Raw genomic sequence first — 27,699 nt, forward strand, 5'->3', positions numbered from 1 at the left:
GTACTCCACCACCGCGACAGGTGCAGGCAGAGTCGACGGGGGAGCGGTAGCAGTTGACTCACTGCAGTGAAGACACTGCAGTGAGTAGGTCTAAGTACGTCGACTTCAGCTATGTTATTCACGTAGCTGAAGTTGCGTAACTTAGATCGATTTCCCCCCCCAGTGTAGACTAGGCCTTAAAGGGAACTATCCACGGACCACCTGAATGGAGCCAGTGGTCTGCGGACCACAATTTGAGAACCTCTGCTCTAGGGATTTGTCTGCACTACACAGTTTTGTTGACAAAAGTCAGATTTCGTCGACAGAACAGTGGAAGTGTACACACTGCAATGCTCCTTCTGCCGACAAAACTGTCCTGCTTTGCCAACAAAATAAAACCACCTTAATGAGAGACGTTGAGGTTTTTGCGGAAAAGTTATATCGACAAAATGTCAGTGTAGACACCGCACTTTGTTACGTTGCTGTAAATGGCCTCCAGGAGGCATCCCACAATAATGCCCATTCTGAATGCTCTGGTCAGCAGTTTGAACTCCACTGTCCTGCACCCAAGTACACAGGCATCCTCTTCTTTCCCTTTGAAGGCCCAGGAATTTTTGAGATTCCACTTCCTGTTTGCTCTACGTAGAGAGCTCACATGGCATCCTCCCAGCTGACCATAGCGGCTCCATGCAGCAAACGCTCTCCCACTTGGAGCACACCTGAGTTGTTGGATCTGCTGACACTATAGGGAGAGGAGGCTGTGCAGTTCCAGCTCTGCTCCAGCTGTAGGAACTTCAATATCTACAATCTGATTTCTCCTGGCTTGTTGGATAAGGGCTACGAGTGGGACATACACAGTACCATGCAAAGATGAAGGAGCTGAGGCAGGCATACCAGAAGGCAAGGGAGGCCAACCGTTGCTCTGGTGTCATGACAAAGACCTGCAACTTCTATAAGGAGCTGGACGCCATTGTTGGTGGCGACCCCACCTCCACTGCCAAGAGCCCCATGTATACACCTTGCTGCTGTCCAGGGTTCCCGTGCAAGGCTTCATGAGCTATGGGAATAAGGGGTATGCTGGGTCTCCCAGGATCACTATGGGCATCTGAATATCCTCCACTAGAATCTTCTGGTCTGGAAAGAAAGTCTCTGCTTGTAGCTTTCTGTACAGGCCAGTGTTCCTGAAAATACATGCATCATGCATCTTCCCAGACCACCCTGCGTTGATGTCAGTGAAACGCCCACAGAGATCCATAAGCACCTTCAGTACCGTAGAGAAGTACCCCTTTCTATTGATGTACTCCGTCGCAAGGTGGTACATTGCCAAAATTGGAATATGCGTTCCATCTATTGCCCCTCCGCAGTTAGGGAATCCCATTGCTGGAAAGCCATCCAATATTTCACGCAGATTGCCAAGAGTCACAGTCCTTTGTAGCAGAAGGCAATTAATGGCCTTGTACACTTACATTAACGCAGCCCCAACGGTGGACTTCCTGACTCCGTACTGATTCGCAACTGACCGGTATGAATCTGGAGTTGCCAGCTTCCACACAGTGATTGCCACATTCTTCTCCACCGAGAGGGCAGCTCTCATTTTGATGTCCTTGCGCCGCAGTGCTGGGCCGAGCTCCGCACACAGTTCCAGGAAGGTGGCTTCTGCCTCCGAAAGTTCTGCAGTCACTGCTCATCATCCCAGACCTGCATAATGATGTGATCCCACCACTTAGTGCTTGTTTCCTGGACCCAAAAGTGATGGTCCACTGTGTTCCGTTGCACCGTGAATGCCAAAAGTAATCTGGTGGTGTTTCTTTCCATGGTACGCAGCAGGTCAGACAACTTTGATTCCTGTTCAAATTGGGTGCTCATGATATTCTGCGTGACCAGCTGCAATGTGTTCATAACAGTGACCACAACTGTAGAAAGCAGTGCAGGACCCATCCTTTCAAATAGAGATGGCATGTGCACAGTAAACGGGCTGTTGAAAAATGCTGCAGAATGTAGTCGGAAGCCCATGGAATGCTGGGATGGAAAAAACTGCATCATGGGACAGTGAGCCTGCAGCCATGATGCACTGCAATCCACTCCGCCTTCCCACAACTCCTGGCTGTGGAAGGTGGCGAGTAGCACAGTGGGATAGCTACCCACAATGCACTGCTCTCACTGTTGATGCCAGAGCACTAACTGTGGACGCGCTCTACTGACAGAAGGAACATCGTGTGAATATGCACAAGTGATGTAATTATGCCGGTTTTTGATTGTCAGCTTAACTTGCGTTGACCTTGGTTTAACGCCACTCAGATTGTTAGGGTTACTGTGTCAGATAACAGGGCAGTTACATTAGTGGGAGACAAATTTAAGTGTAGACACATGCTAGTATGTCAACACAAGAATGCTTATGTCAACCTAACTTATATATACCAGGCGTATGATTGTCTTCTTGGTTCAATAAAAGATATTACCTCTTTCACCTTGTCAAAGTAATACATTTTTCTGTATTTATAAATGTCATAGAAACAAATGATATGTTTCATTGTTTATGCATCACATATCATGATACATTCTTCAAGAAGGCTGCATTTTGGATTGTGCAGCATTATTTTTGTTTACAGTAGAATTTCTTTATTTAGTTTCGGGTAAAAGCTAAGCAACAGTAAACTTTTTTTCATCCTTATCATTTTGGGCTGTGATTCGTCAATTCTAATAAGTTCTGTGGGACAATACTATGATGGGAAACATTCAAGGAAGTTATTTTGGTATTTCAGTGGGTGACACTTTGGAGTCAGTACTGAACCAGTGTGGCAGTGTCCTGGATTACTGTACTTATGGAGGTTCTATCTTTTAGATCAGACAAAACAGAAGTCCTCACCCTTGTTTGTTAAAGTCCTTTGTCACTTTTTGCAACAGTAGGGGAGTTTACCCTAGTGTGTTGGTCAAATGCTAATTTATACAATTAATATTCTTCCTACTCAATTCACCCTGTAGTTTCCATTGCTCATGGTAGTATTTGCTTCCTGTTCTAAACAGCTGTGTATTGGTGCAGTACAGCATTAAACTGTTGCTGGTTCTACACAAGAGGTGGCTGCACGTCAGTGGGTGAAATGATTCCTTTGTGTATATCGTTTACAAAGTGATGGACCTTTTGAGGTGAAATGCGTGGATATGTATGAAAGTTCAAGATGAAATCTTCCCTGTGTCCAAGTTTAGAATACCTGGGTAATATGAGGAATAATAATCAATTATATTTGATAGCTTCGGATATAATAGGAACCTTACTGATTAAATTTTCTGCTTAGCAAGTCTTAACAGAATTATTTTACCTTGTTATTTCAAATACCAGCTATTCCTATTCATAAAGGATTCAGGTTGATTAAGTGCAGGCCTGAGAGGGGGTTTATTCTCTGCTGCCCAAAAGAGGTGTATCTGGTTTCAGTTATGTGTATATCTTGTTTGTGTTATATAGCTAGTCAAAATTACAGGGGATTGTGGTTAAAACCTCCCAGCCAGAACCCACATTATCTTTGAATTCAGAATGCACTGAGATGTTTAAATAACCCAGGTGATGTGATGGTGTGAGTGATGTCTCTGTTCTTACTAGAATATTTTCCCTTGGTTCCAGCTGGGGCTCTTCGTAGATTTCAATCCTGAAGCAATGTTGCTGGATATTGAGGATGGTGGTGGTGATGAGGATCTAGAAGCAGAGCTTGCTGCTCTCACAGGAGAGAAGGTGACAGAAGGGAAGTCAAAACCCAAAGGGAAAAGTAAGTCATTGCTCCTCGTCCTCGCTGACTGAAGAGCTGTGTTATTTATGTAAATAAAAGGGACATGATGTTACAAATCACACTTCCTTCTAGATTCTTTTCCTCTACGGTTGTTACAAGTAACACCTAAGATTACTATATAACTCAGAGATTAGAGAAATATTTTTTCTGTATTGTGTCTGCTTTACAGTGAAAGATTTAAGATGTAATCGGGGCGTGCACAAGGGGGGGCAAGCAGGGGCACCGGCCCCCCAAAAAATCTGCATGTGTTCCTGCAGCCCAGAGAGGGAGGAAGCAGCAGGGTGTTTGGCTGCCAGATGAGCTCCTCCTCCTCCCCATCCCTAAAGCTACAGCCTGCTGCTTCTCCTTCCCTGCTGTTGGAGTCCCACGTGTTGCCTCTGCCTCCAGCCCCTGACTCACCTCAAAGGGCATCTATAAAGCAGGCAGCAACACTGGGACTCCAGCAGCAGGGAAAAAGAAGCATCAGGCTGCAGCTGCAGGGGTGGGGGGAGGACCCTGCAGCCGGCTGCCCTGCTGCTTCCTCCCTGCCCAGGGACACGGAGAGTACTGCTGCAGGGGGAGCTGCTGCCTCCTCGCTACTGGGTGTCCCTGCCAGAGGTGGCCCAAGAAACCGGGGGTAGGGTCACATGAACCTTTCATTTGCGTGTTTAATGTGCCCCTCCAAAAGTATTCAAATTTAAAATCCTGGGTACGCCCCTGAGATGTTCAAAGAAAAAGTTAAGAGGTGACTTGCTCATGGTATTTAAATACCTTCTGTGACATCCCCAGGGTACAATCTGGACTGTTGAACAGCTGTGTCCCTTTAGTTCTCTAGCCTGTGGTGCCTTTTACACTGCTTTGCAGTCAGAAGATCCACTCCTGGCCTGCTCACACAGCCTTTAGTATGCAAAATCACTCCCCGCTGAATACATGAATGCGCTCCCAGCCATCCATGAATTACATATAGGGGGACACCCTCACAGTCTTAGCCCCAGCTTTGTTCCCCAGAAATGTGCATCTTGCACTGCTCTGTATTCTCCTGGACAGTGTAAGCTCACAGTAAGTACGTCATTCCAACACTGGGTAATGATTATGCTGCAACCATGTCATCCTAAATAGAGATATCCAAACACGCTGGTTTAGATAAAACAGTAAAATAAGTTTATTAACTACAAAAAGGTAGATTTGAAGTGATTACAAGTGGTATGGCATAAAAGCGGAATTGGTTACAAAAGAAATACAAAAATAAAACTGCAAGCTAATACCTAAATGAACTTAAAAGCAAAATGTCTCTCACCATAAGTTGCAACAATACACAGGTTGGATTTCCTTTCAGCTAGAGATCCTTCCCCCAGTTCAGTGTTCTTCAGATATTTGTTGATGCCATGGGCAGAGAGATGAGAGGAAGAGAGGGGTGATGTGGAGGTCACTGTCTCATTTTATATCCTCCTCCTCTCTTTGAGGATTACCCCATGCTGGTGTGTAGACAAACAGTCCCCTATATACCTTAGATTCCAACTGTCTCTGGGATGCAATGTAAATTTCTTGTCTATACCTTCTCCCCTGCTGGTGGATGGCCAGTTAAGCAGGTAATGGCACTTTAGCACCTTGCTGGCATTCTGGTGTGTCTCTGAGAAATTGGTTTGAGGGTGTTACCCAGAACTACAGCATATTTCAGTAACAATCATATAGCAAAATCTCATAATTTTATATGCAGTGTTGTTACACACACATCAACAGGAAAATAATATTCAGCAGATTGAGTTTTCAAATGATACTTCACAAGGCATACTTTATACAAAATATAGCGTAATCATATAAAAATGGTGAACGTGGGGTACAGGGTGTCACACTTACATGGGGAGAAGATTTTTGAGAGTAGAGGGCTCTTTAATTTAGCATACAAAGGCATACCAAGATCAAGTGGCTGGAAGTTGAAGCTATACAAATTGAGACTGGAAATAAGGTTCAGTTGTTTTTTTTTAACAGTGAGGGAACAAGATAATTTACCAAGAGGTGTGGTGGACTGTCGATCACTTGCAGTCTTTACATCAAGACTGGATATCTTTCTAGAAAATATGCTGTGGCTCAGCCAGAGGTTATTGACATGATGTAGGAATTACTGGGTAAAATTCTTTGCCATGTGTTATGCAGGAGGTCAGATTAGATTATTAAAATGGGCCTTTCTGACCTTAAATGAACTCTGGAAACCTGAGAGTTTGTTTACTTGGTGTATTTGACTGCATTTGTGTATAATCCGTTTCATTGTTTCTTGTACTGTCATTTTCCTATGCTGTTTGTGTGGGATGTTCACACAACAAGGGAGAGGAAAATTTATAAATACACAGGAAAATGTGATGGTAAAATCACAATAATAATTGGCAGGAAGACTCAGAGTAGTACCTGAAACTAAATTTGAATTCATTTTGATACTGACTAGTTTTCAAGATAATAGTTACCCTTGAAGAGTAACGAACGCAGAAGATTTTAAAGTATCTGAAATAAGTTGATGCAGATATTTCTTGAGTCTGTTCCCTTTTTAAATCTTACTTTTAATAGAAATTCTGTTGGATCAAAGTACAATTGTATATTTTTTTAAAAACTGGCCATCAAATAAAAAATCCTGTTGTTTGAATTCAAGAATCCTATAACTGACTTTTCCTTTCTAGTTTTTATAACTAATGACTTTTAGAAAGCATTAAATAAAGGTCTTGATCAGTAATTCTGATAATATCCTGAGTCTAAGGGGATGTGTTCTAGATCTGTGTATGAGGAGATAGATACCCTTTGTGTCATCAAATCCACTGTTTCTCTCTGTGAGTTTCCTGTGGGCACTTTCAGTCGCACTGGGTTTTAATTTTTATCTTTTGTCGCTACTGCCTGTATAACGTACAGGTAAGGTCTGGTTGTTTGAGCATAAGTCTGGGAACCAGGAACTTCTGAGCTCTATTTCCATCTCCAACACAGACTCTTTCTTTGGAGCTCATGAAGTCACTTAATATTTTTTTTCACTGTTTCCCATCTGTAGAATGAAGATTAATCCTCAACATCTCTGTAAGGTTTTATGAGTCAGTATTTGTTATGCCCACTGAAGGTATCAAATGTTTTCCTCAGGTCTGAGCAGCACATTTGTCAGCAGTGGCATTGCTTGAGCATTTCATCCCTGTTTTTCTGGAATTAAGGCTGTAGGTGAAATCCTACTGTTATTTTCACTTGTATAACTGAGGGCAGAATCTGGCCCATGTCTATGCAGGAGGAAGAATAAGACTAGTTTAAACAGGGTGTAGGCGGTGGTGGGGAAGAAGGCACATATTTGGGAATGAGTATAGAATACAAAATGGAGCAATTAGGAGAGATGGTTGGACAGAAGGCAGAATGAGCATAGGTGGAGGTGAGATCAGAGGGTTAAGCGGGGGAGGAGTTGGGTAGAGTTTTCAAGAGGAGGATTAGAATTGGAAGCTTAAACAGAAATAGGAGAGGAGGGGAGCCAGTGGCCAGTGAGGAGATGAGAAGAGAACTTGCTCAGACAATAGGAGAGGAAGATGATCAGAACAGCAGCATCTTGGGTAGGTGGAGGGGGAATAAGGGGCAATATTTTCTGACTTGTCTGACAGATCTAAATTCCAATATTCAGCTTGGCTTGTGACACTCTTATGGATTGAAGAGGGGAGGCCTTCCCCAGTGGCAACGCATTTTGGTTTGCAGTACTTATTTTGTATGCTATGAATTATGGGGCCATTTGTTAGTGCTACGAAGCTGAAGGGGAAAGCCTGTCTGATGGCAAAGATTCTTTGTTTACTGTTCTGAAACGTTGTCCACACTTTTTGCTTTGGTAGCAAGCAGGTGGTTTGTGTTGCTCAGTGTGTATCTGGTATTGGGTTAGTAGTGAATTATTATTTTTTCAGTTCTCCTGCTGGACTCTGGTGGTTGTATCCATTCTCTGCAGATGAGAGCTGCCTGGAATTGATTAATATGTGCACAGTTTAAACAGAGAAGAAAGATGATCTTTTGGGTAAAGAAGTGAACTAGGTTCAATTCCTCACTCCTCCATGGAATTTAGGTGATCTTGGGCTAGTCACTGAGGTCCCAAGTGATTGATTTAAATGTGTGTGGCCCTTTTCACATGATTGGGCCTAAAGCTCTCTCTGACTCATTCTTTACCTATAAAATTGAGTTTATTCCTTTCCCCCACACTTTGTCTCTGGTCTATTTAGTCAGTAAACTCTCTGTAGTGATTGTTTCTTGCTTTGTTTATGAACAGCACCTAGCACAATGAGGCCCTGAACTCAGTTGGGGCCATTAGGTTCTACTGCAACACAAATAGTAACAATATTTCAGGATTTGGAAGAAAATGTAAATAGAGAAATGTTTGAAGCTGAATGTAGTAGGAAGTGTAATGTTGAGGATCTATGGTATGGCTACTATGTGAATCATGAGCAGAGAGGGAGATCATGTTGCATGAAGGCTACTAGGAGTTTGTCTTCATTACAGAGTTAACTTGAGTTATAATGCCAGTGTTACCCCTAACTCAAGTCCCATCCATGTATAAAACGCCTTAACTGGAGTGTGGTGATGCTTTTAACTCAAGTTGGCTGGCCCGTCAAGAAATATAGAACGCAACTCAAGTTAGCACAACATGTCAACTGCTAAAACAATTCCTGTGCAGCTTAAGTATTATTTCTCGGTGTGGCTGCTCTCAGTCGAGCTCGGTTAACTCAGCTCTGCACTAGATGCATAGCTTCTGAAACCTGTGGCTTAATAAGTACAGTTAAGGGTGCACGTTCAAGTGGCAGCAGCTAGTTTCATTTGTTTTAAGTTACAAGTTGCTCTAAGCAACTCGTAATCTATGTAAGGCTTGATTCTGCTATGTCCCCTGTGGGTGTAAGTCCGGAGTAAATGGAGTTACACCAGGGTATAACCACTGTGAGATAGGAGCCAGGCATCTCAAGTTGTCTTACCTGAGTATTTTACACCTTGCTCCTTCATAGTTGTAAATCTGGCTGTTTCCAATATTGTAAATGCTTAGGAAAAGTTTTAAAATGTACTTTTACCTCCTGTTTTCACTGTTGTTTTAGCCATGTTGGTCCCAGGATACTAGAGAGACAAGATTATATCTTTTTTTATTGGACCACCTTCTGTGGTGAAAGCGTGTGGTGAAGTTGGCCCAATAAAAGATATTGCCTCACCTACCTTGTCTCTTTTTTACTTGCTACTGATTCTGGGTTGCAGAGGCCGTTGTTTGACAAGGGGACAAGGAAAATGAATAGTTTGAATCTGTTTCTGTAGTGCAAATGAGAGCACAGAGTGTGAGCATGTGTTTTATTGAGCACGGAGAGAATCTGGTCAGGTTGCAATTGCCAGCATACAAACTTCTACCTATCCCTATGGAAATCTGCATGTTCACTATTCTCTGGAGAACTCCATTAAACACAACTGGGCAAGAAAAATGCACCAGATATAACAAGGGAAGTAGAGTAGAGGCACATTTCAAGGTACATGGACCCCTTGTTCTTGTGGAGGAAGACTAAATTTTCTAGAAATAAAATTCCTTTTGACCATAAGTACGGTTGACAGGAATAGTCTCCATGATTCAATTTACTCTTAAAAGAAAAAGAAAAGCTCTTTCATGTGTAACTGACATTCCTGCCAGTTGTCAAAGCTCCAGAATTATCAAGTTGTATGCCTGAACTCCTCGTCTGCTGTGGTGAGCTTTAGGCTGCATGTTCTCTCCCTCATTCCCCTCACCCACATATTTCTATTGGTGGCACTAAACAGCACATTTTCCTTCAGACAGTCTGCAACACAATGTAGTGAAAATGCAACAGAGGAGGGAGAACATGTAGTCAAGTGGAGCAGAGGTGGGAGGACCAGAGGAAGAGAGCAGAGACAACAAAATAAATCAAAATCAGGGAAATGCACAGAAAAGGAAAAAAGGAAGAAGCATAAAACAGAGAGAGGAAAAGAATGTAATAGAGATACAGCAAATGTACCAGGGGATGGAGTGACAGGACAAGGGAGATGGAGCAGAAGGCACTGATCAATTGCAAGTGGTGGGGCATCAGCCAAAAAAGGCATGGGAATTACTTCACCAGCTTTACTTTCTTGCTGACTAGAAAACACCGCCTGTAGTTGAAAGGGAGAAGTGACAAGTGAACTCACAGTTCTTTTCCAATCAGTATGCTCATGGTTTAGGTTTGCACCATCCAACAGTATGCTAGATCCTCATGGCTTGTCTCCTTTTGGTTGCCTTCTCCAGCCCCTTTACCCATGGATCATATTGAAAAGATGGCTGCAGAGTGCATGAAGGACCTGAATGAGGAGAAGGAGGAGGATGAAGGTTTGGAGGAGGATACGGACCTTTTGGTATGTACTTACTGCCAGTGGAATTCAGTCTTTCATGGAGTAAGTTCTGTGAGCAACAAAGCCCCTCAACTTTTTAAAGGGAAATTAAGACATGGCAAAACTTACAGCTGATTTAAACATTTTTGAATGGTCGGACGCTGTCCATACCAAGATGAGAACAGTACCTGACTACAAATGTGTGTGTGAATATGGTTCTTAGGGGAGATGGGAAGAGAGGAAAATCCCAGTCCATGTGAGTTAGGGAAACATGGCTGAAATCCTTTGTTAGAAGAAGAACAGGGAGACCCAGAGGCGGATTGAGTAAACTGGCTTCTTTATTGTGGGACTTGTTCCCTTCGACCCAATTGTTGAATAAGCAGTGAATTAGTTACAGCGCACACTCTTTTTATTTAAGTTAGTATGTAAATACCTACATTTACTACAATACCTCCAAACCCTTCTTGAGTAATATGAACGCCCATACAGTGAATATAATTATCCCCGCCCCTGTTTACAGCATTAAGCGTATTCTACAGACATTTTTATTTTGAAAATACATTTCTTTGCAATAATTGCAGCCACGAATTCCCTTAATTAGCAGTGTGCAGGGAAGGGAGGAAGCTCAAGCTCGTTTAGCTAGCTGGGAATGGAAGGAGGGGGAGACAGTACTGCTTTACACATTCCTTATGCAGCTGCAACACTTATCAATCCTTAGCAAGCAGAAGAGAAGCGAGGGGGTAGCACTTTATCTATCAAGCACAAAAGCGGTGCCTACCTGTACCCCTATTCCCTAATGCCATGTCTGCACATCAGCGGTTTCCAGGTCTCTACTTAACCCTTACATATCCCAACATCCTTTTAGCAATCATTCTACTTATAGTTATGGCTAGGACACTTCTGCTCTGAGTTTGGCTAGGGCCTAATAACCATATCCTTGAGCTAAAATGATTTTTATGTTTATTAAAAGTGTGTTGTGTGTGAGTGGATTGTATGGAGAGTGCACTAAACTACACTTAGTTCGGTCATTAGTGAAGGGTGACTATTTGGAGGTTTGAAGTTGGGGTTTAGACAACCTTCGAAAAGATAAAATCCTTGTCTTAGCTACTGCATGTTCTTCAGTCCTCAGAGAGCTACCCAACAAAAGGGTTGTGTAAGAGACCTTAGCACTATATGTTGGGCTGTGAGCTTCCCAGGAATTGCCTTCAAATTGTGCCGGAACATTTCCACTCCTGGCCAGAACCAGAATATGTGGAGTCAGCTGCAAAACAAATTGAAATTAGGTAAGGCAGGAGAAGTTTAGGGACATCAAAGACTGTTTGAGGTTTAACTCTAGTTTCTGGAGCCAGGCAGTACATACTTTCTCCAGACCAGCTCTCACACCGCTATTGATTATCACTTACACACCTCCATGGGACACTGGCTACTCTTGACACAAATTGGCAGATAATCTACACTGAAACGTTGCCTTGGGCAAAAGACGTCAGGATCTGAATCATTCTTTTCACTGTGGCAGTGGGGAGGTGCTTTAGTTCCTGCAGCATCTGTTCACATGGTGCCGAAAGCAGAGCATGCTTTACAGTAACCACCTCACTGATTCTTGCTCTAGGCAGAGTTGCAGGAAGTTCTGGGCAAGCAAGACGAGACGGAAAGTGGTGAGGATGAAACCATAGCGATGGAGGTGGTAGCAGCTCCACCAGTAATACAGCAGCAACCTGAACTGCAGGCAGAGGTAAGAAAGAGATGTGTGGTTGACTTGGAGTTCCACTGAATCATTCTCACTATGCAATTTATAAGATGACAAGCTCACTTTATATTCTGGCTTATTTTGTACATCTGTACGTTTCTTGGTGGGAGCTGACACTATATTGATATAGTTAGATTTCATCTTGCATTGTTCTTAAGATGAATTTGGTGTTTGTGAAAATGAGGAACTAATACCACCAGACAGAGTCAAACATAATATACGTTGAAAGCTCTTCTTGCAGGGATTTTGTCTTACTGCCTGTAAATCTCTTAGCACATCCATGGTGTTATATAAATAATAGTAATGTGTGCAGACTTCCTTTGTACAGCTTACAACTCTGCTATTGCTCCTTAATTCCCTTTGTAGTATTCTTGTTATGAGTCTGGAAACTCCACACAGTTCTTCTATGCTACATTACACATAACAGTCGTAATACCTAGTTCTTATATAGTGCTCTTTCAGTAGATCTCAGAGTGCTTTGCAATGGAGGTCAGTATGATTATCATTTTACAGGTGGCACAGAGGGGAAATGACTCGCCCAAGATCACCCAGCAGGCCAGGGCAGAGCTAGGAATGGCATCCAGGTCTCCTGAGTCCCAGTCGAGGGCTCTATCCACTAGACCATATTGCCTCCCTCACATGGCCTATAACATCCTATAATCAAATAAGCAGCGAGATGGCGACTGCTAGCAGGCGAGGGGCACACAGCCACCCCTGTAACCTGTTCCACAGGTCAGAGGAGCACCAACCTGAGTCCAGGGGGTTCTGTTTGTTTTCCCACCCTACCTGGACCCTACACTCCATAGTTGGGTCTGTTGGGTTTGGGTCAGGTTGCAGGGGTCTGTTGGGTTCGGGTCAGGTTGCAGGGCTCTACTGTACATCATGCACAGAAATCTCAGTCCTGATTTCTAGCATCCCAATTATCTACCATCCCAATGTTTTTTGCCCCTGTGCCCCACACCCAACCTTTTATCAGTGCACCTGAATCCTAACTTGCAGTAGCCACTGCTGTTTTAATCCTGAGGCCTCTCCTAAGCAGGCTGTCAGTGGTGCTGAGTTATGTAGAATTTCATAATCTGTTTACTATTGAATTTGTCTATGCAGGCAGGTTTTTTGTTCAGTTGTTGCTTTTCTTCTGTTGTCATACAATACAGATTTCAGGACTTACGTGCATTGTGCACATTAATAAATAGGGCAAGAGTAGGTCTGTGTAGTCATAATGGCAATAATTACATCAGGAGCCAGCTGACAGGTCAATTTGACAACCACAGTGCTTATAAGTGTGGATGGTAACTGGTTATTTCTGTTGCTTGTTTCACTGGGCAAGTCCCAGACTGCAGACTTTCCAGCTTACAGGAGGAGGTGGGAAGAGGAGATCTGGTATTGAAGCCAATTTGTGAGAATCCTCGAAAGATGTAAAGTTAAGATGGCGAAGAAAACAAACATTCGCACCCCAAAATAACACCCAGCCACCTGGGCACATGATGTCTGAGAGGCATCACTGTTCTCCCTCATTTAGTCCTAACCACCCAGTCTCCAGTAACCCTGTGGCTGTAAGTTTCCTAAACTACCCCACCCAATTCTCTCTATTGCTCCTTTGATAGGAAGCCCAGAGATGTATCCAGGAAACATTGGTGCAGTACAAGTGCCCTTCTGTTTCAGAGAAATTTTCCATTTCCTGCTGTCTTGATGCCTGAGCCCAGTCTGTGTGCATGTGTTATTTTGTACAGAAGGGATATGCTTACTTTTCAGTGGTAAGGTGAAGCATGTGTAATTTGGGAAAGTAAATAATGTGCCTTACCCCCCTCCCCCTTTTTTTTTTGAGATCACATCTCCTGCTGTTTCCAGTGAATTGCAGCGGACGATAGAGGACAGAATAGCTAACTATAAGGCAGCAATCTCTAATGCAAAGGAGGCAGACGAGAGTGGCAAAGTGCGACGGTACGAAAGAGGCCTCAAGGTATGTTGAATTCATTACATGAAGGGGCGGGGAGGGCGGCTTTCAGTGGAAGAGGAAAGTCCTTGTTAAATGTAGGATAGAATTGATCCAGGAATATTACTTGGTGCTTTCTGGGTTTTCTGACTGTAAGTGTTGTGTGCAGGAGAGACTAAGGAGACTGTGCCATGTGTTCATTGTTGAGTTCTAATTTGAAGCAATCCTGTCAAATAGATTAGGCCTAAAATGTAGGTCTTGTATAAACATGATTTTCTAGGGTCAGTGGAAATGTTTCCATTCACTTTTCTTTATTTGAATTCCAAGGGAAAAATATTTAAACAATCCCCTGCAGTGTTTGTAATCTCGCATTGTAATATTTTGCTAGGGCATATGAGAGTCAGGAACCGAGCCTCACTATAAACAAGGAAACTGACTAGTATATCTTCGTATTCCAAGATGACTGCAAACAGTAATTCAACACTATTAATACTAGACATTAAACCTGATTCTAAAAATCCTTCCAGTTCTGATGTGGTGCTAGTACCACAGGGTAATTAATTTTTGTTTGAAAAATGGGGGATAAATTCAATAGTGAAATAAACAGGTCATGCAAGATATATGTTTGGACTAATTCACACCCAATGTGTGTACATGGTAAAGTGGTGTCCCAGTAACTTGCCCAGATTTGGCATTCAGTAGATGTGCAGACTGAAGGTAACTTACATGCCATTTTCTGACCAACTTGTGTCACTGCTGAATTTGGCCCTCTGACTTCTATGAGGGTCACACCCACTTGCACTAGATCTGAATTTGGCCTATGTTTATTAAAGTGACAATGTGTCCCCTTTGAATAAATTATTGTAACTTCCCTAGCACACGTAGCTGTTTATTTGTTAAAACGTCCTTTCCCAGGTACCAACCTTCCACTCGCTTTGCTAAATTGCTTGTTTGCATTGAGGGAAGGAATCCCTCTGAGTGCCTCAGCTGCACTTAATAATGAAAATGGGAACAGTCTCTCTCCCTGATATGGCTATTGTAGATTGCAATAGAAACAGTTTCATCTGGTTTGCCGCTTCTCAGCCAAACAGCGGCATTTGCTGCTTGAGTCTGCGGTGGCAGGGGATTCTTGCTGTGCAAGAGGAGTCTGTTGTGAGTTCCCTGTTTCTTTGCCTTCTGCTCCACCATGTCTCATACTCCAACTAGCTCTGTGTTTTGTTCCAAAGCTTTAGAGATCAGTGCTGCCCAGTGAGGGAAGAATCTTACATCTTCTTAACTGCTAAATGGCTTGGTGTACATAAGGGATCAAGAGAGAGCCAGACCTGGAAGAGGAAATGTGCAAACTGGAAGAGCTCTATATCCTGTTCAATTCATACTAGCCATGGAGGACATGTACATGCAGTCATTCCCTAAGGGGAAAAACCCAAAAGCCTGCTTTATCCAATCTAGAAACTTACTGTCTTATTGAGGCTTCATATTTTGTTATTGTTTTTTCAATGTGGGAAGTTTCCACACACCCTGCCACCAGCCTGTGAGATCCCGGTGTCACAGTTAAGAATAGAGTAGAGCTCCCTTCAGAGTCCAAAGCTGTTCCTTGATTGTCCGAAAGACTGGCTTCTGAGTGTCGTGTACACAAGAATAGCACAAGCGTATAGGGACAAAATCAGAAAGATTAAGGCACAAAATGAGTTACACCTAGCAAGACAAATACAAGGTGTGACCCGTAGGTGCCTAGGGTAGCCCACACTGAAAATGCCAAGGTCAGGGCAGGCTGCAAATGGAGAGCAGATTCTCCCAAAATTGGTGATTAACACTGAAATTAGACTCCCCAACCTGTGCATCTGATTCCCCACACTGGTTATCAAGAAGCTGAAAAAGAAATCACACAGCCCCGTTTACTGCATTCCAGTTCTCTGGCTACCAATTAGCACATAGATCCTGTAAAGTGAGAAGTTATTTAAAACTCTTCTCACTATACAAAAATGTTCTTTTGATCCCCAAAGGGCCAGCCACATCACCAGATCAATATTAGTTTGGATCTTACCCAAAATATCATGCAGTCAGCCAATCCTTTAGTATCTAAAACTAAAGGTTTATTAGAAAAGAGAAGAACAAGAAGAGAGTCGTTAAATTGTCCAAGTGTCAGATACATACAACTTCACAATCCATATATCAGGTTCTTAGCAGCATTAGTGAGTTTGCTGGCATGTAAAGTCCCTCTGGAATACGTCCAAAGCTTGGATGGGTCGTTCAGTCCTTTGTTCAAAGCTTCAGTTTGTAATTAAGTTACTCCAGAGGTGGGAAGCAGGATTGAAGACAAAATGGAGATGATGCAGCTGCCTTTTATGTCCTTTGCCATGTGGCTTGTACATCCTTTGTCCCAAACACAAGCTCAGCACATGGCATGGAAAAGCCTTGGAACCCCCGTCCATACGCATGTCCCTATATGTCCTGGTAACTCATAGGTGTAACCCCTGCCTTCTCTCAATGGGTTCATTGTATAGCTGATGGCCTTTGATAGGCCATCAAGCAGGCTAGATAGTACTGATGCCAGTCTGTCTGGGGATGTCACCCAGAAACACAGCACAAAGTTTGAGATACAGATATAGCTCATATATTTATAATTCATAGTACAAAGATGATACATTCATATAAACATGATTATCATCTTTAGCAAATCATAACTTTTCCACTGATACATGGCATATTTTGTAAGATTTATAGCAATTTTATAATTCGGGCCCTACCAAATTCACGGCCATGAAAAACACGTCCTGGACTATGAAATCTGGTCTCCCCCCGTGAAATCTTGTCTTTAGTGTGCTTTTATCCTATACTATACAGATTTTATGTGGGAGACCAGCATTTCTCAAATTGGGGGCCCTGACCCAAAAGGGAGTTGCAGGGAGGTTGCAAGGTTATTTTAGGGGAGTCACGGTATTGTCACCCTTACTTCTGCGCTGCCTTCAGAACTGGGTGGCCGGAAAGCGGCAGCTGCTGAGGGCCCAGATCAGCAGGCAGCAACACAGAAGCAAGCGTAGCAATACCATACCCTGCCATCCTTACTTCTGTGCTGCTGCTGGTGGTGGCTCTGCCTTCAGAACTGGGATCCCGTCCAGCAGCCACCACTCTCCAGCTGCCCAGCTCTGAAGGCAGCGCCGCTGCCAGAAGCAGTGCTGAAGTAAGGGTAGCAGTACCGCAACCCCCCTTACAATAATCTTGTCTCCCCTCCCCCCCCAACTCCTTTTTAGATCAGGATCCCTACAATTACAGCACTGTGAAATTTCAGATTTAAATAGCTGAAATCATGAAATTTATGATTTTTAAAATCCTCTGACTGAAATTGACCAAAATGGCCTGAGAATTTGGTAGGACCCTATTTATAATATTCGTATCAGTAATATTACAAATGGTCACTCATATTCCATACAGTGTCATACAAGGCAATAAGGTGACATTCTATAAATGATATTAGGAGCAAGAGAAAGACAAAGGAAAATGTAGGTTCTCTGCTTGGTGGGGAAGGAGTGTTCATAACTGGTGGCATCAAGAAGGCTGAGGTGTTTAATGCATATTTTGCTTGAGTCTTCACTAAAAAGATTAATGGTGACCAGGTACTCAACACAATAGTAACGAGAGAAGGAATGCAAGCCAAAACTGGGAAGGAACAGGCTAAAGAATATTTAGATAAGTTAGAGATATTCAGGTCTGCAAGTCTGATGATATTCATCCTAGGGTACTTAAGAAGCTACCTGAAGCAATCTTAGAACCATTAGCACTTTGAGAACTCATGGAGGATGGGTGAGGTCCCAAAGGACTGGAAAAGGGCAAACACAGTACCTATCTTTTTTTAAACAGGGGAACAAAGAGGACCCAGAGAATTAAAGACCAGTCTGCCAGACTTCAGCACCTGGAAAGATACTGGAACAAAATTAAACAATCGTGTTGTAAGCACCTAAATGATAACAGGCTTATAGCCTGCTTGGATTTGTCAAGAACAAGTCATGCCAAACCAACCTAATTTCCTTCTTTGACAGGGTTACTGGGCTAGAGGATAGGAGGGAAACAGTAGACGTAATACATCTTGATTTTAATTAGGCTGTTTTGAGACAGTTCCACATGACTTCCTCATAATTAAACTCAAGCAGTGCAGTCTAGATGAAATTACTATAAGGTGGGTGCACAACTGGTTGAAAGACTGTACTCAAAGAGTAGTTATCTATGGTTTGCTGTTGAACTGGCAGAGTGTATTTAGTGGAGTCCTCAGGGGTCAGTCCTAGATCTGGTACTATTCAGTACTTTCATTAATGACTTGGTAATGGAGTGGAGAGTGTGCTTATAAAATTTGAAAATGACATCAAGCTGGGAGCAGCTGCATGTGCTTTGGAGGACAGGATTAGAATTCAAAACTATCTTGACAAATTGGAGAATGGATTGAAATCAGGAAGATGAAATTCAATAAATATAAGTGTAAAGTACTTTAATTAGGAAGGAAAAAATCAAATGCAAAATTACAAAATGGGGAATAACTGGCTACATGGTAGTATTGCTGAAAAGAAAATTATACTGGGTCACAAATTGAATATCAGTCAGCAATGTGGTGCAGTTGCAAAAAAAAAAGCTAATGTTTTGGGGGCATATTAACACTGGTGAGGCCTTTGTTCTATGTTCATTTTTGGATGCAACACTTTAGGAAGGATGTAGACAAATTGGAGAGAGTCCAGAGGAAAGCTACAAAAATGATAAAAGGTTTAGAAAATCTGGCCTATGAGGAAAGGTTAAAAAAACTGGGCGTGTTTAGTCTTGAGAAAAGAAGACTGAGGGGAGACCTGATAAGTCTTCAGATGTGTTAAGGGCTGTTATGAAGAGGACTATGATCAGTTGTTCTCCATGTCCACTGAATGTAGGACAAGAAGTAATGGACTTAAGGGAGATTTAGGTTAGATACTAGGAAAAACTTTCTAACTGTAGGATAGTGAAGCACTGGAATAGGCTTTCAAGGGAGGTTGTGAAATCCCTTTCATTGGAGGTTGTTTAAGAAAGGTTAGACAAACACCTGTCAATTATGGTCTGGGTTTACTTGGTCCTGCGCCAGCACAGGGACTGGACTCAGTGACTTATCAAGGTCCCTTCCAGCCTTACATTTCTATGATTCTATGCTGGCATTTCTCTCCTAATCCTGCCTCTTCCTACTACATATGTTGATCTCACAGCACTCAAGTCTTTTCTGAGTCTGCAGCAGCAGTGGTAGGTGAGACTCTGGATATGATTTGAACCCAGATCTCCCACAGAGCTGGCCCCTAATAGTTATAAAAACATTGCTTATTAAACAGCGTGATGACTAGTTTTCTGAAAGTACAAATTCCAGCCTTGTCATTGTTTGGGTTTTTTAATGTCTTGTTACCATTTTAGCCAGTGAGATGACTTGTAGAAGATAAATGCATGTTCTGCTGTGAAGTCCATGTTACTTTTTTGGCTTTGTTGCCTAACCTAGGTGTTAAGTAGCCCCTGTAATGGGGATAATGTTTGGTGTTGGGATAATGAACTGAGCTGAAATTGAGCTTTGTTACTTAGCAAGGGGACTATGTAGCTCATGAGTTTGGAAATAGGAGCCAGGGGCCTTTCACCTCTCAAAAGCTGGTTCAAATCCAGTTCTGGCTGTTACCATCTGATGGCTGCCTGGGCCATGTGAAATGAATTTGGTGATTTCATTCCAGATCTGCTGGACAGAGATCTGCACTTGCACTAAGATACCACACTGAAGGCTGTGTTTAAAATATACCTAGACTTGCTACAAAAACTAGTTCCAAAGTTGGCACTGAATGGCTCACATTTTGGAAGTCTGAGTCACAAAAGATTTATTGGGCCATAGAGACTGACGTGTCTTCTCACTCCTAGAGGTAGGATCCTCTACCACCATGTATGTTGTAATACATTGACAGGATAGAATGGAGGAAGCTTGTATTACTTGCTCTATAGAGAAAAATTGTTGCTGTGTGCTGCTGTGTCAATCAGGCATCTTTCACCAGGACTAAGACTCCCATGTGACCAAAAAAATAAGAGAAGGAAATACTAATGGGCAAAGATATCTAGTAGCTCTCCAAAAAGAATGACGCGGTGGTTCCTGTTGTAAATAAGGATATGAGTTTGCTGAGTTGTGGTGATTGTACACAAGTTGTGTATGTGATGGAAATGCCAGTACCTGTTGACTTCACTCCTCAATTTTTGCTAGACACTGGAAACCATGTTGGCTGCAATGAAGAAGGGCAAAAAGATCAATGAGGAAGAAATGCCACCCCCTGTAGCATCAGGGAGAAGCTCTGCTAATATGCCTCAAACCACAGGAGCTGTGCCAGAGAGTTTAGGTGATCCAACCAAAGTAATACCCAAGGAGAAAGTGGAATCCTCTGCAGACCATGAGCTACAGCCTGTCAATGATATGAAGTTGTCTCCGGGGTCAGCCTCTTTACAATGTCATGCTGCTGCTACTTCTGTCCTAGAAATGGGTACCACATTACAAGATGGTAGGTAATTTCAACATGCCAGCCTTCCTTGGAGCACACATCTTCCCAGCAAGGTTATGATTCAATAATACATTGCACTTCTGTAGCACCTTTTACGTGAGCATATCAAAGTGCTTTACAAATAGGATACTGAGGCAGAGAGTTCATGGCTTGCTCAGGGTCACTTAATTGAGTCAGTTGCAGTCAGGAATAGAATTTGGGAGTCCTGACTTCCAGATTTCATCTTAAGATGTGCTATAGTCACAGGGTGAAGACTTCCTAAAGGTTCCTTCCTCTGCTGAGGTGTCTGTACATGTCTCTCATTATGGTCTCTCTGCCTCAGTTCCTCAGTCAATAAATTATGGTAATGCTTCCCTGCCTTGCAGAGGAGCTGTGAGGCAAAATTCACTGTTTGTAAAGAACTTTGTGATCTTAATGAAAGGCACTGTGGAATTGCACAGTGGTGGTTTGTCATTGTTGCTGGAATTGCCATGGTTGGCAGGACTTCTGGGGATGCCCCTGGATAAAGAAGCCACTGTACATAATGTGGATGTGTGAGTCAAAGCAATAAGGAATTAATGGATCTTTGGATGTATGAGAATGTCAAAGGATGCAGATATCAGGTGCTTCTGTAAGTCTTGATTTCATTCTTATATAGATTCCCTTAGCACGAGCACACGAACACTACTGGTTACAAGACAGACAGAGTATAAATTAGCAGCTCTGAAAGCCAAACAGCAAGGAGATCTAGAGAAGGCAAAAGAATATATGAAGACTGGCAAGGTATGCTATTCACAAACCAAGCTTCTGTGTTAGGAGTCTCAATCCTGGCAAATGCTCCCTGTGCTCACATGGCTGCTCCAAATGATCACAGATGGTTTCTGAACACACAAGAATAAGTCTCCTTTGGCTTTGTTTTTCTGTTTGTTTTAGAAATTTACAATGGTCTTAGAAGCACTGGACAGTGGACAGCCAGTAGATCTCCAGGATATGCCCCCAGCTCCACAAGGTAAGAGCAGAAGAATTTGTTAGATGGAGACTTCTTTTAAGCCTCTCCTGTTATCTAGTAACAAATGGGCATAGTGAACTGAAGGGCCAGCACCCATTTTAAAGTCACTCTCTTGAACCATCTGGGTTAGAAATGAGTGCTGAGAATCCCAGCTTCCCAATGGTTTAAGGCAGTGGTTTTTGGACACCACATTGTGGACCAAAGATTCTCTTGTGAACACCTTCCCTCCCAGTCCTGATTCCACACATTCCCTGCATCATCTCCAGTTCATGGCTATATGAAATAGCATTACTGGAATAAGATGAAGGAGTCAAGATGGTGCTGAACTTGCTGTAGTGCAGTGGGTGTAGCTGCTTGATTATGCCTCCTCCATTTTTTATGTCTTTCACACACACACCCCACACTGGGAAATAGGAATTTACATTTCTTAGAACTGAATCTCTCCTTGTTACCTCCAACCTTCTTCATCCCTTTTCTTCCCTTAAATCTGTCCAGTTCACTTTGTGGTTTGGTTCTCTCCTGCTGGATGTCTTCAGTTCTGGTGTCATAAGTTGTATTCACATCAAATAAAGATGCAAAGCACCATAGGGATGCAGAGAGGCTTTTGAGCAACTGTAAACAAAACAAAAGAAAGAAAGAAAAAAGCCTGTAGAAAGCTGAATGTTTTTGACTAGCCTACACGTAGCAGAAAACATCAATCCTTAGAACACAGGTTTTTCCATTGTGACAGAAGCTGCTCCACAAACTAGAGTAATGGAGACACCGATTTAAGTGACAGGTTGTAAGAGTGCCTCTCCTTTTAAAACTTCTACATTCTGATTTCATCTTCATTTTTACCTCCCTCCTTTCCCCCCTCCCACCCTCCACACACACTTGATTTCTGACCTGATTTTAGTGGCTGTTGCCTAGAAAACAGCTAAAACTAGTGATTGGTGTATAAACTATCTGCACGCTTCTGAGAATTATAGGTTCCAGTTGATAGGTGTAATTTTCTAATTCTTGTAGATTGTGAGAGAGCAGCAGCTAAAATGGTTAGTGGAAGGAGAAATTAGGAGGACAAGATGCTAATCAGAATGGTGTCATTTTTAAAATCTGTCACATGACATGACAGTTACAGACATTTGGATGGACCATGATCCATGCTTTTAGGACTAGTAGAAAATTCTGATCCTGGAACAAACATTGGTGTTAAAATAGTCCAGTCCTGCAGCAGACTTAAACTGTATAAAAACTATACTCCCCCAACACTTGGCCTGTAGAATTCACTGCTGTAGGATGTTGTTGAGGCTGCTTAGTAAGATTCAGAAACATAATTGGACATAGCTTTAATTATGAAAAAGTGTAGTTACACTAGCTAGGATAAAAATGTTATAAGGGGTATAAATCCTTAGGACATAAAATGATCACTGGCTGGGGTCAGAGGAACATTTTCCCCCATAGTATAATATTATATAAGTAAATAAAACATTTGGAGGGGTGATGGGGGAGATTACCTTTTAAAGCATCCAGTGTTGAGTGTTGTCAGTAGCTACCGGTGTGGTGCTCTGCTCTTGTTCGTTGATGCTAACAGTCGGCTGCGTGCGTGTTCCCTCTGTGTGCTGCCCTAGTTCTGCGCAGATAGCTGACACAGCAGACCCCGAGAGAACCCTCAAAGACCACAGACTCTAGTAAGGTACGAAGGAACCCGAGCCAGGTTTATTGTCAAACGAAGCACAGTAATAGTTTCCCATAGACTCTACAAGACATACTACGAATTTGTGCCCCCTGGCAATGGACTGGCTCAGTCAGTGGCGGGACTTTCTACTGCCCCCTAGGCCAGACAAAGATGCACACTCCGGGACCTACTTTTATACAGTTACAGGACAGATTACTCATCCCTACTGACGTATTGAAGTACAGCCCCTTGGCTCATTAGGGTGCTGTCTCCTCCTTTGATCATGTTGTTTCAAACAGATCTATCATGCTGTCCTTTTGATCCTGTCTTTAAGATGCACCTGCCTGTTCCTTGTTATCTCTGTGGAGTGTTCGGATGTCATCTTGGCACAAGTTCCTCTTATTAGCACTTATGTATGGATGCACCTGCTTCTAGTAACTCTCTTCTTGCCAACTTCTGTGAGTGGGGCCTGCCTCTGGCTCACAGCCCAGCTTTTGCTTAGCAGTTCCTGGAAGTACTTTGGTTCAGGCTTCAGACCTCAGACTGGGCCTCTGACACAAGAGTTTATGTTTCAGGGCCTCATCTTACTACATTGAGCACTGCCAGAGCTGGAATATCTTAACAGGTGGGGGTTTTTCTCTATCCTTCTCTGGGATTAAGTCCTCAAATTGTTAGCAAATTACCAAGATTGTTCACACATTCTCTCCTATATGCCAAAAATTCCTACCTAATGTATACAGTAACTCCTCACTTAACATTGTAGTTATGTTCCTGAAAAAAGTGACTTTAAGCGAAACGATGTGAAGTGAATCCAATTTCCCCATAAGAATTAAAGTAAATGAGGGGGTTAGGTTCCAGGGAATTTTTTTTCAACCAGACAAAAGACTACACACACACACACTGTAAGTTTTAAACAAACAATTTAATACTGGTACACAGTGATGATGATTGTGAAGCTTGGTTGAGGTGGAGGAGTCAGAGGGTGGGATATTTCCCAGGGAATGCCTTACTGCTAAATGATGAACTAGCAGTTGGCTGAGCCCTCAAGGATTAACTCTCACACTCTACAAGGCAGCAGGAATGGAGGGAGGGGAGACAGAATTGCAGACAGAGAGACACACGCGTGTGTGAGAGAGAGATGCGCATTTCCCCTTTAAGTACACTGCCTTGTTAATTAGATCAGCTTGCTGAGACCTCAGCAGCTGCCAGCAAGCTCCTTCCCTCCTGAACCCTGTCGTGTCCCCCCCTTCTCTATGGAATATGGGGTAAGCGGGGTGCAGGAGCGGGGGGAGGGGACACCCTGACTTCCTCCCCCTCCCCCCCCCCACAGCAAGTAGGAGTCTCGGGGAGCAGCTCCAAGGCAGAGGGCAGGAGCAGCACATGGCAGTTGAGGGAGGGACAGCTGCAATTGCTAGCCTGCTGGGCAGCTGCTGCACAGGGAACTTAGGGGAGCAGGGACTGATAGGGGGAGCTAATAGGGGGGCTGCCAGTCCACCCTGGTTCCAAGCCCCCACCAGCTAGCTGCAACAGGCTGCTCGTCCTGCAAGCAATGGACAAAGCAGGTGGCTGCCAAACGACGTTAGTAGGGAGCATTGCACAACTTTAAATGAGCGTGTTCCCTAATTGATCAGCAACGTAACAAAGAAACAACGTTAACTGGGATGACTTTAAGTGAGGAGTTACTGTACTTGAAAATTGCCTCTTCCCTCACAGATCTTGAAAGCCTGGAAAAGAGACCGGCTCCATCAAACCGGATGGCATCTGTTCCCGTTGAAAATTCCCAGCCCCTCACAATGTTCAAACCTCAGGGCCATGAAGCCTCAGGTAAGATTTGTAAAGCAGGACTTCTCTGTATTGAGTCATATTCTTATATGATATTTGGATGCTGATCCAAGTTATACATGAATACTGGAATGGATAATGGAAGTACCTAATAAACTGTCTTTCTAAGTCGAGTAGTGTCCCAATGGGTGTCCTACTGTAGGCGTACTTGCGTTAGGGTGACCAGATGTCCCGATTTTATAGGAACAGTCCCGATATTTGGGGCTTTTTCTTATATAGGCTCCTATTACCCCCCACCCTCTGTCCTGATTTTTCACACTTGCTGTCTGGTCGCCCTAACTTGTGTCCTTAAGCTGCTGATTGGAGCATTTTGGTAGCAATATCCATTAGTCCCGCACATGTGCTCTCTCTCCTCACGCCCTGCCATGAGGGTAGCCAGTGCACGTGGGCTAACCCCCCTCAGTTGCTTCTCAACCGCCCTGGCTAGAGACAGAGCTGTTAGCTGTCCATTAGTGACTATTATCTCATCCTTTTCTTTGTAGCCTAGAGCTTTATTTTTAGTAGTAGTTAGTCTAGTGTCTTTATTTTTTACCTTATCTTCTAATACATATATATTTAGATAGTTTACTTTTTTTTCATTCCCACCCTTCTCACTGGGGGCTCTTCCCCCACTGGGGTATGTCTGGTTATCTGGATTTCAAGAAGTGCCTCCCGTGCAACGAGGCTATCACCGTCGCAGACACACACTCACGGTACATTCGTTGGCTCAGGGAAGGACATGTCCCTCAAAATTGTGCTCTCTGCCAGTATCTTAGACCTCAGTCTCGCAAGGACAGAGAGCTGAGGCAGAAGATTATATTCATGGAGGTGGCGCTCAGACCTTCTCTGGACCCGCGCCAAGAGTCTCCAGGCAGATCCAAGGGCTAGGTGAAGAAATCAGCTGCCGACTGCACTCATAAGTCAAAAAAGAGAGCGGAAAGTCCTCACAGTGAGCCACGAGCTAGCTGCAAATGATCCCCAGCACGCTTGGTATCCTCAGTACCGTCAGCACTGAAATAGGCCAAGCCCAGTATCTACAGCTCAAGAAAGACTATTGCGGCAGGTAACATTGATGCGCCACCAGACCCAATGGGCACGAGCACCAAGTCAATGGTACCTAAGAAGAAGGACAGGAGCAAACACTCCAAGGCACCACTGGTATGGTGATGCCCCATCGGTACAATGCTTCATCCAGTACTTGAACAGCCGGTGTGGACAATATCTCCATCCCCCCTGGCACTGCTAGTGGCATTGAGCCGGTTGGCACCACCACAATTCCAGCACTCAAGAGATCTCCGTGTAATGATGTGCTAGAGTCAAGTCTCCTCTCTTCGGTACCGGGACCTCCACACAGAGCCTCCGTCCGGCATGGGAGTCTTCCCTGCTGCCTTGCCATGCACTCCTGCTTTCTAGAGTGGATTCGGATAGGGAACCGGAGGAGGGAATATCTTAGTACTCCTCCCAAGCCCCCTAGGGTGCAGGGCCCCCAAGCATATCCTCAGAAGACCCCATCATCATCATCCTGGAACGGCCATCCATTGGCACCATCACTGGGCTCCATGCCACCCCCCACCCCAGTGGCCCTACTGGAACCGCTGGGCTGCATATTGCCCCCGTGCCTCTCAGGTTTCTAGTCCCACCCGGGAGGCCCCAAGTCACACTTCCTCGGCCACAGTGTTCAGAGCCCCGGAGCCCCCAGAAGAAGTCCTGGAGGAGTGTGAGGGTGATGCTGAGGAGGCAGTGACCCCAAAAACTATCTTTATCCTCTTCCCCAGACAAGACTGTCATGCCTCCCTCACAATCCTTGCTGGATCATTTTCGCCTATTCCAGGATCTCACAAAGAGAGTGGCTGACTCTCTCCAGATACTGCTGGAGGAAGTCAAGGACACACGCTACAAGCTCCGGGACATCCTCCACTGATCTTCCTCCTCAAAAGTTTCCCTCCCTATCAATGAGGCTCTTCTCGACCCTGCAAGAACCATATGGCAGACCCCAGCATCAGTCGTACCGACTTGCAAGAGAGCAGACAAAAAGTCCTACTAGTCCCGGTGAGAGAAGTTCCTCTTCTTCCACCCTCTACCCTACTCTATCATGGTGGATGCTTTAATTCTCATGGCTGTCAATATCACACGAGGTCCACTCCCTACGATAGGGACTGGAAACATCTGGACCATTTTGGAAGGAAGGTGTACTTCTCAGTCACACTTCAGTTTCGAGTTACCAACTATCAAGCCCTCATGGCGAAATACGATTCCACAAACTACTCAAAACTGAACAATTTTACTGAGCAGCTGCCCGAGTCGCATTGCAACCAATTTAAGGCCATCATTCAAGAGGGGCAGATAGAAGCAAAGACAACAATACAGTCTGCCCTCGACGCTGCCAATACTGTAGCCAGATCCATCTCCATGGCGGTGGTGATGCGGTGTGCCTCTTGGCTCTATTTGTCGGGTTTCACAAAGAAGGTGCAGTCAACCTTCAAAGATCTTCCGGGCAGCAAGCTCTTCGCGGAGAAAATCAATGCCTCTCTTCATACTCTGAGGGATTCTTTGGCCACTCTCCATTCGCTGGTCATCTACACATTGGGACAAAAGAAGAAATTTAGTCTGCAGCCCCAACATAAACTCTTCACCTGCCAGTACCCAGCTCAATGATGCTACAAGCTGCAGAGGAAGAAAATTAAATTCTCAAGACATAAACCATCTGGTCAGCAATCTTCCTCATCCCAGCCATTCATGTCCAAACACCAATTTTGATATGTTGGTCAAGATGCCAGCAGACCACTCTCTGCAACTGTTACAACAAACCATCACTACCCACCCATTTGGCCACCGTCTGGCAACTTTCTGCAGCACCTGGGAGTACATAACATCAGACTGATGGGTTCTAGAGATCGCTATAGTTACTCTCCATTTTACTACTTTGCCTCCTCCACAATACCTTGCCCTGTCCCTC

At 43.8% G+C, this 27,699-nt stretch overlaps 1 protein-coding gene across 5 annotated transcripts in view; it reads left to right on the forward strand.

The window, feature by feature from the left end:
• Positions 1-27,699, forward strand: part of LOC112104317 (coiled-coil and C2 domain-containing protein 1B) — a 71,220-nt gene that overhangs the window by 4,745 nt on the left and 38,776 nt on the right. For 4 of the 5 annotated variants that reach the window (XR_003369794.2, XM_026651837.2, XM_026651839.2 and 1 more), the window contains exons 3-10: positions 3,596-3,737; positions 9,994-10,100; positions 11,686-11,808; positions 13,649-13,783; positions 19,989-20,280; positions 20,918-21,042; positions 21,193-21,268; positions 24,636-24,746. Coding sequence is in view for 4 of the 5 variants with exons in the window: in XM_026651837.2 (XP_026507622.1) it covers positions 3,596-3,737; positions 9,994-10,100; positions 11,686-11,808; positions 13,649-13,783; positions 19,989-20,280; positions 20,918-21,042; positions 21,193-21,268; positions 24,636-24,746 (1,111 nt within the window). In the remaining variant the exon portion in view is untranslated. The remainder of the gene's footprint in view (positions 1-3,595; positions 3,738-9,993; positions 10,101-11,685; positions 11,809-13,648; positions 13,784-19,988; positions 20,281-20,917; positions 21,043-21,192; positions 21,269-24,635; positions 24,747-27,699) is intronic. The other variant, XM_026651840.2, reaches the window with a different exon arrangement.

Source organism: Terrapene carolina, unplaced genomic scaffold (genome assembly GCF_002925995.2).
Source record: "Terrapene carolina triunguis isolate 2854851 unplaced genomic scaffold, T_m_triunguis-2.0 Scaffold103, whole genome shotgun sequence".
Taxonomy (NCBI): Eukaryota; Metazoa; Chordata; order Testudines; family Emydidae; genus Terrapene; species Terrapene triunguis.